At 41.8% G+C, this 13972-nt stretch overlaps 2 protein-coding genes across 2 annotated transcripts; both read left to right on the forward strand.

Annotated features, from left to right (window-relative positions):
• Positions 1-2047: 2047 nt before the first annotated feature.
• On the forward strand, positions 2048-2545 carry K441DRAFT_572362 (uncharacterized protein; the record flags this gene model as incomplete). The annotated part of the gene is made up of 1 exon (XM_067644013.1): positions 2048-2545. One exon carries the CDS (start codon positions 2048-2050, stop codon positions 2543-2545), a length of 498 nt encoding a protein of 165 aa, XP_067501412.1.
• Positions 2546-5189: 2644 nt separating this feature from the next.
• Positions 5190-5588, forward strand: K441DRAFT_572514 (uncharacterized protein; the record flags this gene model as incomplete). The annotated part of the gene is made up of 1 exon (XM_067644020.1): positions 5190-5588. A coding segment is annotated over one exon (399 nt), but the record flags the coding sequence as incomplete, so codon positions are not given.
• Between the last annotated feature and the right edge of the window lie 8384 nt (positions 5589-13972).

The raw sequence follows: 13972 nt of genomic DNA on the forward strand, positions 1-13972 counted from the left end.
TAATATATTTTAACTAGTCGATCTATAGATATTATCTAGTCACTAGCCCAGTCGTATTTATTAAATTTAACCCTCCATATTAAAGCCTAGTTTGGTAATGCTAGCTCTATAGCTAGCAGAAAGTCTCTAATTACTTAGTCGCCGTTTACGTCTAGTAATTTAATCTTTTTGCAGTCATTATATATCTTCTCCTACTGCTATAGCTAGGCCTTAAAGTTCTGGTTCTTTAGGCCCTTTTTAACCTTAGTATATTAAGTGGATAGGTACAGCTTACGTGCTATATCGGTGGGGGTAACCCTCTCCTTAAGAGCCACTAGGGTGTTATATACCGAGTTAATACCTAGTATATAGGTATTAAGGTTCCTAGCCACTATACTAGTAATATAGCTTCGTAGGGAGGTTAAAGCTACCTTCTGCTTCTTATATTCCTTCTTTACTATTTTATACCTCTTATAGAGAATTTAAAGCTCGTCCTTCTCGTCCTTAGAGAAAGCTGCATATAAGGTCGTTCCTATCTTTACATCTTAAGGCCTAGGAAAGACTAGTTTAAGCAAACAGGGCAACTAATCCTATTTAGTTAAGGGGTTAACGTATTTCTATACGTCTCCTATTTAAGCTTAAAGCCTAATAAGGTTAATCCATTCGTCCCAATCGGCTTAGTTCAATAATATCACCGTCATAGTAACAGCTTAGGTAGCTTAAGAAGTCATATTAAAAGGTGCTTATAAGGACAAATAAAGTATTTAATAAGGGATAGGGTCAATCAAATCAATAGGTGCAATATGGCAAGTCACCCGGGCTCATAACTGTCGATCAGTAGTCCGTGCACCAATTGTAAGGTAAGATTGAGGACTCTGTCTATTCAAACTATAAAGGAAAAAGACTATATATACATGAGGTAGTACCCCCCACAGGGGTCCCTAGAGAATCAGTGAAACTAGATTGAAACCAGGTCAAGACAAATCTGAAGCTGATGTCTAACAGTACCCGTCACGGTCGACAACTTCCAACCAATGCGATATCTGACGTTCAGTAGGCTTGCAAACTCTATGAATGCTACGGTTCAGCTGCAACGCAATACCCCCTTTTTTTTTTTGAAACACATGGCCGGAGGAGCCCATTCTTATGAACATCGCCGCTTTCACAACTCACTCTTTTCATTACCAAGGCTTACTGGCTTCCACATAAACTCGAACAGCAAGATGGACCACGTACGAAGGAAGACGAATATAACCCACATGCTTGTCATGCCCTCACAGGAAACGTAACGTTTAGGTTAGATGAAAGTTTCGGGATGTAAATACGACACAGACAAGAAGCAGGCTTCAATACATGGCGGAAATGCGAGGCCATCGATACGTGCATGGCTCGCTTGAAATTGTGGCTGCCGGGAGAGAAATAATGCCAGATATTGTCGTGATTGACAATATATTCGGGGTATTGGCGAGTACATTGCCTGCAACGTGTCTCCTATCTTTGTGGCGCTCCAAATGTTTATTGAGGGAATTTTACTTGAACTTAAAGTCACCATAAAGGCATGGACCCATGTTTATCTATTCTCTAGGACAAAGTAGCGAGCTGGCTTGGCAGTTGTTGCGAGCTTGCAGGAATAAGTCCATGTACTATCTAGTTAACTAGGTGCCTGGGGCTTTCATCTTTAGCATATGTGCACAAGAATCTCTTGTGCGTGCGCAGCGGGCATCAAATAAGCGCACTTGCAAAAAAGGCTGTGCGCTCACAAGAGAGGTAAAGTCTAACTTCTAAGTTTAATTGTACATAAGTGTGTACAAAAGCGAAATTGGATGTCCGTCGCGCGCAGAGGGACACGATAACTACTGGCTGTTGCTGCTGCCACGTAATTTAGCGCCAGTGCGGCCCATAACTGCCTAAGGCCTGATAAAGGCTGGATTGTAACCGCTCAACATCGTGACATGCCACTATGGTTTCTCTCCGGGGAGTTAAGCACACTTCATTCTCCCTAAACCACCTCTCTTCATCAACATAGTGTTTTGACTTTAAGGGCGAAGCTCTTAGGGAAGCCGTCGATATGTCCACACTCGCAAAAATTCGTTCCTTACAGTCTGAAGATTACCTTGTCCTCTTTACACCTATGGTGCCGCCTCTACCAAAAGGTAATGCCAGAATGGACCCATTCGAGCCCCTCGGCCGCGCCCTCAGTGAGCACCACAAGCGCATTAGACACCTACCTTACGGACCCAGCGCTGGTATGACGGAGACCCATTTTGCTTTTCTTCAGCGTGGCCAGCATGCAGGAGCTGTTGTCGTTGTGGTGTGCGACCACCCCAATGCAACAAGTGTCAAAGGCAACGAATACGATAACCAACGCGCCTTTGCACAAGCAGCGCTCGACCAGATCTCGAGTAGCCAGAGTACCCCAGATATCCCGACATTCTTGGTTTTGATTACCGGAAATCAGGCCCAACGCGGTGGGGATTTCAGCGAATTCGAAGTGGTTCTACGAAGTGATTCATACACTCCTTCGGCTCTTCGACAAATATCAAATCACATGTTCGGGTCTGAATAATTACAGGATTAGCGATAGAAGAGTTATTCGGTTAGACAGTCATTAAAGGAGTACTTGGGTGCAGGGTGGCTAATCAATCAACTCAATCAACCGGAGACCTCTAGTTGATTGAGTTGATTCAACGAGATTTAACGAAATTCAACCAGCTTATATAAGTAGATCTCCTGTCTTTGCAGCTTGCGCGCTGGATTGATATGACCGTTAGATATATCCCGGAACCAACAGCCACCAACAACCAGCAAGCAGACGAGGGATTGACCGGAAATACATTCGAAAATACCGTGGCAGAACCACCTCAACGTTGCTCGTCAGTTAGCTATTGCTCGTGGTGGCCCGAAGTTCCTGAAGCGCGCCGATCGGAGAGTAAGGCTGGCTGCGATGCCCTCGAGATCCGCGATACCAACAAAGCCTTTCACTGGGCTGGTTTGATCTATCTCTGTCGCCGGGTTTTAGGTAAACCGACTACAGATCCAGATGTCCATATAGCGGTGGGGGGGATTGTTAGCGCCTTGCTTGATGTCCGGCAGGGAAGCTCAGCTGAAGCTTGTCAGTTCTTCCCTATGATCACGGCCGGTTGCAATGCGTGGAATCCGGTTCATTGGAATAAAATCATGGAGCGGTTGCAGAGTTTGGAGGGTTTTGGAATGGCACAGGTAAGGCAATCTACATCAAACATAACCAAATCTGCTCACCAGAAAACCCTAGGGGCGTTTGTGTCTGGGGAATTCTTTGGTTAATAATGTTATTGAGTTGCTGTACAAGGCATATTACTAGCCCATCTATCCATTTATTTTAGCACGTATTTCATGTTGAAAATCTCCCGTCTGGATGACGCAACGAGGCCGTCGAAGGCCAGTAGGCAAATGGTAGTGGGGAGTTTTAACGCAAGGCCTGAAGGTCTTCCCGGTAGGCAGAAAGACCGGAACTTTTGATAAGGCGAAAAGCGAGACCGCGGATCTAACTTGGGTTCCCACCCTGAAATTGCCTTGTTTGTTCGTTTGTTGTAATTTCCGGGTTCAGGGCCAATGGATTTGTAGGCTTGGCTTCGAGGTAAAACGAATTGGAACCCTTTCACTAGAACACAGCCTCCTAGGGTCACGAAGTGACTGAGAAACGTTTGTGAGGCAGTTAAAGATTCCGATGAAGGGAGGCACATCATGCATGCCTTCCCTGCTGCTAGCCACTAGCGTCGCAGGATTATGAGGCTCTTTTGGGGCACATTTCAGCTCAAGAGCATCATACGCGGCATTTTTTTGCGCCAGTCACATTGATATCGATAAGGCCGAAAAGCATTCACCGGCAGCATCCGCCAGCTGCAGAACCGAGAGCGGATGATTGATCCATGTCCGTCATGAACCCGCCGGATAATGTGATGGGGCCACATCGAGGCCCGCCTATAGCAATGAACCGTTTCCTATCACAAACTGGATGGCCATATCCGGCGTACTAGGTATCGCCGCATTAACTTGCGCCCAGGACTCATGTCTCAGGCGATCGGTAGGCTGCGACGGAGACTTTGAGCCTCCTTTGACAAGGTTGCGCCTCCATGCCTAAGTAACATTAGAACTTAAGAATGCCTACGTTCCTTGAGCCCTTCTATCCTTTATTGAGAATTTTGAATTCTCTTAATGCTGGATAGACAGTTGACGTAAATCAAGAATTTTGCACGATCTCGGCACGGAAGCAACTTTAACTTTAGTTGAAGTTAGTTTTATAAACGTTATCCTTATATGTTCTTTCCATTCACTTTATATTGTATAGCAATCGACACTCTCGAGCTACTGCCGAATAACCCCCGTCTCTTATATATTATCCTGATGAAAGCTAGACGTATAACACAGGATAATATTTCAATTTCTCCTTATTTACTAGTCTAAGATAATATCTAATGGATAGGATGGACTTTTCTAAGTTTCGCATGGTTCTTAATACGTCTGAGAATGGCACTCCAACCAATCTTATAAATCTCCCTTTGAATGTCCTTAAGGCCTTTATTCTAGGATATAGTCTAATTTTAAAATTCATTCTAGATATCTTCGGCTTCGACATTAGCATAGTGGTCTTAATCGGTCTTATTCTGTTCGCTATAGTAACATTAGCAACCTATATATAGAATAAAACTTTCTCTTTCTTCTCTTAGTTCTTTATATTATCGGTTTTTGTTAATAATAAAGATGATCTGTTTAATAGTATACTTTAGTAGATTGTAGAGCAGCGTATATTGAAAATCTCTTGCTTAGTAAAAGCTGTTACGCGACTGGGAACTATTTACGGTGATTAGGGAGACAATAGCGATAATAAGGAGGCGCTTAACGAGAAGGGAATCTTTAATTTTAGAAAGTGGGCAGCTAAGCTGCCACCCCGCTATAAGCCCTACTTTAGTAAATATAGGTTTTAGCATAATGGCCGCTTATTTATCTTTAATTGCTCGCGCTAAGAGAGACCTGCTAGTTTATGGGCCCTAAATAGAGGTAATAAAGAGCTTATTAAACTGAGATGCATTAGACGGTCGACGAAGCCTATTAAGGATCTACTTAACTACATAAAATCATAGTTACTTAAAAAGGAAAAAGCTATAACGGTTATTTAACAGCTAGCGGGGAAGGATTGTGGACGTAGCGCTGGGTTATAGGACCGCGTCTTATCTAGACCTTCCCGTCCAATAGACACTATATTACTTAACCCTAAGCAAAAGGCTAAAGTTGTGGAGGATATTAATAAATATCTCTATCCATCCAGCCCTCGCTGGTATGCTACCCGCGGTATTCCGTACTATCGCGGTTACCTCTTTTACAGACCTCCTAGGACCGGCAAAACGTCGCTCTCCTTTGCCCTTACTGGAATCTTTAGGCTAGACATATTCTGTATTTCTTTACTTAAACCTACTTTTACGGAATCTAACCTCAACCGGCTATTTAATAACCTCCCTCGTTGTTATATTGTTCTCCTAGAGGATATTAATACCGCAGGTCTGTTAAGAGATAAGAAGAGTAATAAGGAAGAGGAGGATGAGGCGGATTCTAAAGGAGGCAAGAAGGTCTAAGAGTTAAATGTTACCGACTTAGCTAAAGCGATTAAGTCCGCGAACTATAAAGATAAGTAGAATGACGATATGAAATAGGGTGTTTCGCTTTCTAGTCTACTTAACACCATTAACGGCGTTGCTACTTATAAAGGTAGAGTCCTTATTATGATAACGAATCACCTAGAGAGGTTGGATAAAGCCCTTATCCGTCCTAGTAGAGTTAATATATAGGTTAAGTTTACGCTCGCGATGCACGACCAGATTTGAGACATCTTTATCCGTATATACTTAAACGAGAATAATAAGGTCCTGAAGCGGCGCAGCAGGCCCGGGCTAATGAATAGCGTGCTTAAGCCTGCTTCTAATAGTAGCCTTAACGGGTCGGCGAAGATGGTAAACGGGATTAATGGGATTAATAACACCAATGGTATTAATGAAATTAACGGAGCCAACGGAGTTAAGGGAAGGAAGTACTTGGCCTCTAGCGACCCAGCTATGGCCGGCACTATGAATCCCGAGAGGCTGAAGGCACTGGCTAAAACTTTCGCTGATTATATTCCTGAAGGCAAATTCTCGCCGGCTGAGATCCAGGGCTTCCTGCTGACGCGTAAGAAGGAGCCTTAGCGAGCTCTTGAGCAAGTGGACGAATGGAAGGATGCGGTGCTAGAGGCGAAGGAGAAGAAGGCGAAGGTTGTCGGTGTGCAATAAGCGAATGCGAGGTCGGAATCGAAGTGTTGCATTAGTACGGTTTATTATTGTCTTCCTAGGGTTAGTAATAAGTCGGCAGGGCAAATCAGCATCCTATTATATTTGTATTAGCATTAACCTAGTCTATACAGTCGAAAGAACTATCCCTTTGTAGTAAACTTGGGCAAGCCCCAAGGTACCTGATTTTGTGCAGATATACCTATGTCTTTCGTTTAAATCCAAATGCTCGGTTGAAGCGCACATTGAGGCAGACCAATGAGTGGCTAGTGAGACAGATTACTTTGAGGCTCTGGCGTGCAGCAGGTGGGTGGAGGTGGCCTTAGGGTCAATTGGGGATTCTGTCGAGGGTCGCTTTAGTTCTAGTTGTTTGATGTCCAAACAAAGAGGGGAGTTAGCTGTTGAGAGGTGGCTGCATCCATAGCGTAAATAATACTATCGATGGTGGCCTAAAGGACTCGGCACACTCACTAGAAGCTCCTAAGTGAGACCTCGAGGTTTGCCTATTTGTTGTGGAGCTTGGGGTAGCGTAGAAAGGATCTTCTTGATCTCTCCCTCAAAGTACGCAACTGACTCAGATACTGTGGAGCGGATGACCCGGTGCTGCGCTAGCCGTTGATGGTAGAATTAAGATGGCCTTTGATTTTTAAGAGTGCAGGTGGGTGTATGGTTCAAGAACCGTGGGAAGGGCGCACTCCTATCTGATGCTTGTGGGGAAATGCTAAGGTACGTTAGCATCGGCGCGTGTCCAGGGAAACACTGGCGGAGGTAGAAGAACGCGTTGGCGTGCCCAATGAATAAGCAATATTTAGGGAGAGATGCAGAGACGGCATATTAAAGTCACGGTAGCGTGTTGCAGGCAATGAATTTGAAAGGAGCGGCTGCGAGGTGTGGATGTTTCAAAAAAGGCGCAAAGAAACCAATAGCTTTACAATGGTAGTGGCGAAACATGGACAGGGTTTCCCTTTTTCTTTCGAACGGTCGGGTCTGCTGCAGTGGTCAGGCTGCGGCAAGCTCAGCACTATAACTCGGCGCGCAACGTACTGATAGCAGAATCGCGGCCGAGAGGCAGAGAGCTGCGACTCGTTCGCACCAAGTTCTGTCAGATAACTCATATAGAGCTATTCATTGATAAAATGGGTTGATTGATTGATGATCTTAATCGTGTCTTGACCTAGGGCCCCTGGGCTTAGATAAAGATATTTACAAAGCACGGGCCCCGTGCACGTGACTCGTGCACGTCCTACGCCACAGAGAATACAGATTATCTGATACACCCCCTTAGCTTTAAGCTCTTTGAGGTTAAAGCTAACCACCTTCTCGTGTCCGTTAATGCGTCAATTAAACCATAATCTCATCTAAATCCTTCCATCTCGCTCTAATATTCTCCCTTAGGTCCTCCAGTTACTTCTCCTTATTCAGCCGCTCCTTAATATCCACCATCCCAATTATATTAACGAAGCTTTAAAACCTCTGCTTAGGCAGGGCCTTTATAAGTCTATCGGCAATCATCTCCTTCATCGCTGTCTATTAAAATTATACTTATCTCTTTACGTATTCCTAACGTAGCTAGTGTTAATAGATATTAACGTGTTAGAGCTTTATAATTAGCTTTACCGTGTCTTCTATAATTAGTTAGAGTATTTAGGTGTTATCACAGTTAATAATTAAAGGCTCGTTTAGTTGTAACGTTATTGCTTTAAACAGCCTACTAATAAAGATAGCTTCCTTTATTATCTATAATAGGGCTAACAGCTCGGCTTTTGTGCTCGATGTTATAACTATACCCTACTTATTTACTCTCTAGGTAATCGGCCCCCCAAATAGCTTTATAATATATCCTTACGAGCTCTTTCTATTAATAGAGTTGTTTGTAAATAATGCGTCGCTAGCACAGATAAATAATTGCGCTTTACTTCTACCGTCTCCGTTATCTCGTCCTTAGTCGTGTATTTCTTTATCTCTCCCTCTACCGTTTATTCCTTCCTTATCTCCTCTATAGTAGATTGCTCTGCTCCTCGTACTATATAGGTACTAGATGACTCTATCTGCCGCTTAATAGTGCTTTTAGCTTAGGTCCTAATTAAACCTTACCAGCCGTAATACTGCAAAGGTAATATCCGGACGCGTTATAGTGGCTATATAGAGTACTAAACTCAGTTTTCTTTAATATAGTATTATAGAAGCTGGTAGGGATATAGAACGGATTAATAGGTTTATATTGGGGGACGGACGCGTTAGATAGATTATAGATTCTTCTACTATAATAGTAGTAATCGTTATAGTCCGTACAGGGCTTTTCTTAAGTATAGTACTTTGTCTTTCTTTCCTTTATTAAACCCTAGCGGTAGCTTTATATAGACGACTTTGTTAAAATCGCAATAGACAAACGCATTAACTATATCTATCTATATTATCTCTAGGTTAAATTTTATAGTAATCGCCATAAGGGTTTAGAAGGTCGTACTAGCTAATATAATAGCTCTTATAGGTAGGTCTCCTAGGGCCTATTAATTTCCACAGACTATTAAGCGTGCCCAGTGATGTCAAAGGTTAGGTTAGGTTACAAAAATAAGGCCAAAACCAATCCAAAATACAATTTCGAGGCTCGAACCGGTTACGGAACCGGTTAAACCAGATTAACCAGATACAATAGATAGGTCTTGACGTAATATAGTACACAAAGTAGTAGAGACGCTTGGGGGGGGGGNGGGGGGAGGTAGAGCCGTCGCGGAGAGTAGGAAACAACATATAGAGCCTACGGAACTTACAAAATATTAGCAGAGATTTCAGTAGTTAAGCAGTCGGCGACCTTGAACTTACTATCGTGAGTCTTAGCATAGTATTAAGAGCCAATTAATCGTCAAATACGGTGTACTTGACCGCTTCGCCCTCTAGATCCTCCTCATCCTCATCCTCACCCTCGTCCTCATCCTCATCCTCATCCTCATCCTCATCCAAATTCTCTTCTAAATCATTGTCGCCTATATCGCGAGCCTCCTCATCATATTGCTCATCAACGTTGGGGTCAATGCCTTTGGCAAAGGCCTTGGCTTCCGGCCTTCCAAACCAGAACTTAAGGCACTCATTAGCCTCAATAATATCGGCTTTAAGGCGATTGCGAGAGTCGGTAACCAGGTGCTTGGCAGAGCTAAATACAATGAGGGCAGTATACGGATAGCAATTTAGGCGGCGCGACGAGGAGCTATTATAAGGGCAACGCAATAAGGAGGCCTCAATCAATCAACTTCCTCTACTACATCGGATCAGAACGGCTACCTCAACGCGTCGTGCGGATCAAATCGGACGACGTCTTGAAACGCCTTACTTTCGATCGCGATCGTGAGCCAATATACGCATATTCAGAAGTCGCAGGTGGTGTTTAGCCTTACTAGAGTCTCACTAGATATAGATCTATAAGGCTTCATTGGTTACCCGGTTACCCGGTTATTCTAAAAGCTTCAAAACCGATCCAAATTGAGCCAATCAAATCGTCGAACCGGTTACTCTCAAGATTTCGGTTAAACCGAACCAAACCAATGAAGTAACCTAACCGCTGACATCACTGAGCGTGCCTTATATTTTTAGAGAAATCTATACTTATCCGTCTTATAGACGAATACCCATATTAAGCTGAGGACCTACTATCCCTTTACGTGCTTCTTATCTGTTTCTTAAAACGACCTCATTTAATAATAAGATTAGAGATAGGCTCGTTAAGCCTCTTAGAACTAATTTTAAAGAGGATGCGTATTAAGGTCCTAGATTGACTAGGGTGGCGAAGGTAGATTCTTCCTATATAATCTAATATCGCGTATTCTACCTAATTTCAGCTTACTATCATTAAGTTAACTATTAAGGTTAAACTTCCTTCCTACTAAGAAGGCGCCTTAATAGGCTAACGTGATCCTTTTTGTAATAAAGTCTTTAAACCTATTATTGCTAGCTTCCTTAAACAAGTCTTTAATTAAGTTATTAGACACCCCCTAAGTGTTAAACGCATCTCCTGCTTAATAAGCGATATCTTAATCAGTACCTTATATATCTAACTTTATAGGATACTCGACGTAAAAGGTACATAGAGATTCTTCGTCTTCTTTTGTTAGAGGTAGTGTATAATATATATCTTTGAGAGCTCTTACAAGCTTGAGATCTGCTAACTTATTAAAGGCTTAAACTAGCTTATTAACGTCGTCGTCTTCCTCTTAAATTGACTATTTAAATACTTCTTTATTGTCTTCTAGAAGGACCTTATTCTTAATCTAGGTATTAGGTAGTTAAATCTTCTTAATTAGTATATCTAATTTAGCGTATAGGTCCTCTAAGATATCCGTTTGCTTACCGTTAAAGAATATCTTTTTATTAAAGATGACATCCCTTATAGAGATAATAATACCCTTATATAGGATCTAGATCCTATAGATATTAGTAGAGTTATAGCCGATAAGATAGCCGATATAGGCTCGCGGATCTAGCTTACTTAGCCTTTTCTTCCTTAGCTGGGCGTCTAACGTTATCGCGTACGCCCTACAGCCGTAGGCTTTTAGGTACGCCAGTTGCGGCTTTCTTAATCTCCTATTAGCTAAGAAGGTATAGAACCTCTTATATAGCGATATCTAACCGTTACTTTCCCATGGCGTTTAATTTTAAAGATAAACTATATAGTTAACTATCTCGTTCTATAGGTCGTGTAGTAAATTAGCAGCAATTCTTATTACTTATACTCTCTTAATAATTACACCCCCTAAGCATTCGGCGGTACTATTCTAAGCTTAGGTATATAGCGCTAAAGGCTTAAATATAATCCCTTAAGTCCGTAGCTATTTAAGGGTTCTCCTTTTCCCTAGCTCGTTATCTAATCTAATAGTGTTAACTTTAAGGTTATACCTTAGACAAATCCACTATACAAAATCTTTAAGCACCTATAGTGTCTCCTTCTCCTCGCTATGCATTGTTATAAAGTATAGAAAGGATCTTCTTAAGTAGGTATTGTAGATAAATATAACTTATACAAATCTAGCATGCGCTTCCTTAAGGTTAGTCTAGTTAATATAGAGGTTAAAATAGGGTTTATTAATCTTCTGTTTTAAGAACCTTCTTAAAACCTAACGCTTAATTTTGGTAAGACTATAATATTAATATTCTGTTATCTTTGGGCCTTAAAGCTTAACTCCTAAGGCGTTAAGACCTAAATAATAAAGGCTTATAGGCCCTAGATGACCTAGACGTAGATACTATAAATATATATCTCCTTTTAAATCTAGATAAGCGTCTCTTAATAATGCTCTACGCTTCCGTTAGCGTAGTAGTCGGCTTATATTAAATGCTAATAGACTTCCTAGTTAGACGTATTTAATAGTCTATTATTTATAACGTTCTTCCATTTAATATAGGACTAAGTTATCCTTTCAAACTAGAAGATTGTTCTCTCCTTTATTATCCTAGTAGTACCCTTATTTTTAAAGTAGACGGAACAATACTAGATTTATATTAAAGTCCGTATAAAAGGCAACGTCCTTAAGACGTAGGATTCCCTTACTCTTATCTAGTTTTATAACTTAGATAGTAACGTCACTATAGCCTAGTATAGGCACTTCTAAGCTGCCGGCGATAATGTATTTAAGTTTTAGAGCTTTCCTAAAGTTATAAAAACGAGAAAGGTTATTAAAGATATAAAGAGTGGTTCTTAAGTTAAGAATAGTTAATAGCTTTAGTAGATGGATTTAACCTATATAATACAATTCTAGGAATATTACATTAGCTTCTCCCTTAATCTTAACTTTCTAACTCTTATCCTTTCGTTATTAAGCCTTGTCTTCTTATTCTTTAAGTCTAATCTTTATAACTTAGTCAGCGAGATCCTTATTCTTTTCTACCTTCTTTAGCACCCTTTTAATACGAGTATCTCCGATTATAACTCCTTTAGGTCTTTTATCTTTAAATAAATACTAATAGTCTTATAGGGAATGTCCTTATTTCTCGTATGCTAAGTATATAGGTAGTAGCTTCTTACGGGACGTCTCCTTATCTACTAGTAACCTGGCTTTTTTTAAGCATTTAGTATATGCTAAGGTTTCTTTCCCTAGACCTTTAGTAGTATTAGAGTAATCTATCATAGCTTACTCTACGAAGTCTACATTAAAGGTACTCCCTCTTATAGTAGTATTGGCTTTCTTTAATAGTATTCTAAGTCCTTCTTGCAGCTCCTTTACTACTCTATGGTATTTAGAAGATCTCAACTTCTAAGGGTTATTTAACTTGGTAGTATACTTTATACAGTAGGCGTTACTAAAAGGTTAAATAACTTCTACTAAATCTTAAAGCCAGATTCTATCTAATATTTAAGGGATCTTGTACTTCTCTCCTAGTACTATTATATATTCCCATTGATCTAATCACTAATTTAATTTTAACAAGTGTTTAAACCCCTTAAAAGCTTCTATATATTAATATTATACCTTCTTCCTAATAAACAATAAGGTAGGTTCTATATTCTCCTTTAATTAAAATAGCCATTCTTTAACTATTAAGGAAGGGTTAAGCAGTAGCTTCTTCTAAATCGATACTGTGGACGTAATTTAGGTGCGGATCTATTAAAGGTGCTCTTCTTGTTTTAGGAAATACTTTATGTCCTAGTCGTAGTATCGTCTGCTGTTCTTGTACGCTCTCTGTTGATTCATCGAGAGCTGTGCATATGAGGTAGCGTTCTTATTGAAATCTGTGACTTCTGGATAGGCTGGTTCTTATAGTAGACCTCGTTGAGGTGCTGCATTGTCTGGGTCAACATAGGCCCAAATTCGTTTATCCGCGAGGGCTTGTAGTTGCCAGATCTATTGCTCCCAGTCTTCTGTCTTATTGAGTATGATCGTATTCGACGAACTCGACGTCGGTAGAGTTATTTGACTGATAGGCAGATGGGAATTGAGATGGAATTCGTCGTTAGGATCGTCCTTGTCGTCAGGATCGTCCTCGTCGCAGGATCGTCCTTGTCGCAGGATCGTCCTTTGACGATTGAGGTGGAATCTCGTGGAATCTCGTCCTGTGACAATTGAGGTAGGATTTCGATCAGGGTTGTCTTGTGACGATGAGGTGTCAGAGTCTGACGATGAGGTAGAATTTCTTTAAATGATTGAGTAATAGCTGGATAGCTTCTTGTGTCGGCGGACCGGGCTCATAACTGTCAGATAACTCATATAGAGCTATTCATTGATGAAATGGGTTGATTAATTGATGATCTTGATCGTGTCTTGACCTAGGGCCCCTGGGCTTAGATGAAGATATTTACAAAGCACGGGCCCCGTGCACGTGACTCGTGCACGTCCTACGCCACAGAGAATACAGATTATCTGACAAGTTCCGTGCATGAAAGCTTGCAAAGAGGGCGCAGGGGGCTCCAGCGACCTGGTTGGCCAGTCTCAAGGACAGGGGCTGGCCTCTGAGCACGTCAGTTCCGTAAGCGGGGCCCTAGCGTTTTTCGCGGCAAATTGGTCGTTGCCTCCCCAAACCTTGGAAGGTTTCCAGGGGCACGGGCCATGACACGGAGCAGCAGATCATCGACCTCTGCGGCGTCAGCCACATGTCTCATCCATCCCTGTTGTCCCGTCAGCTCGTTTCCAGGGCTGCAATGCGCCAAGCTCGGGGAAGATCGCCTGCAGGTTGCGGCAACTTCAACCCGTTTTTTTTTTACGGTGCGGCCC

The sequence above is a fragment of the Cenococcum geophilum genome (assembly GCF_001692895.1).
Source record: "Cenococcum geophilum 1.58 unplaced genomic scaffold K441scaffold_35, whole genome shotgun sequence".
NCBI classification, from domain to species: domain Eukaryota; kingdom Fungi; phylum Ascomycota; class Dothideomycetes; order Gloniales; family Gloniaceae; genus Cenococcum; species Cenococcum geophilum.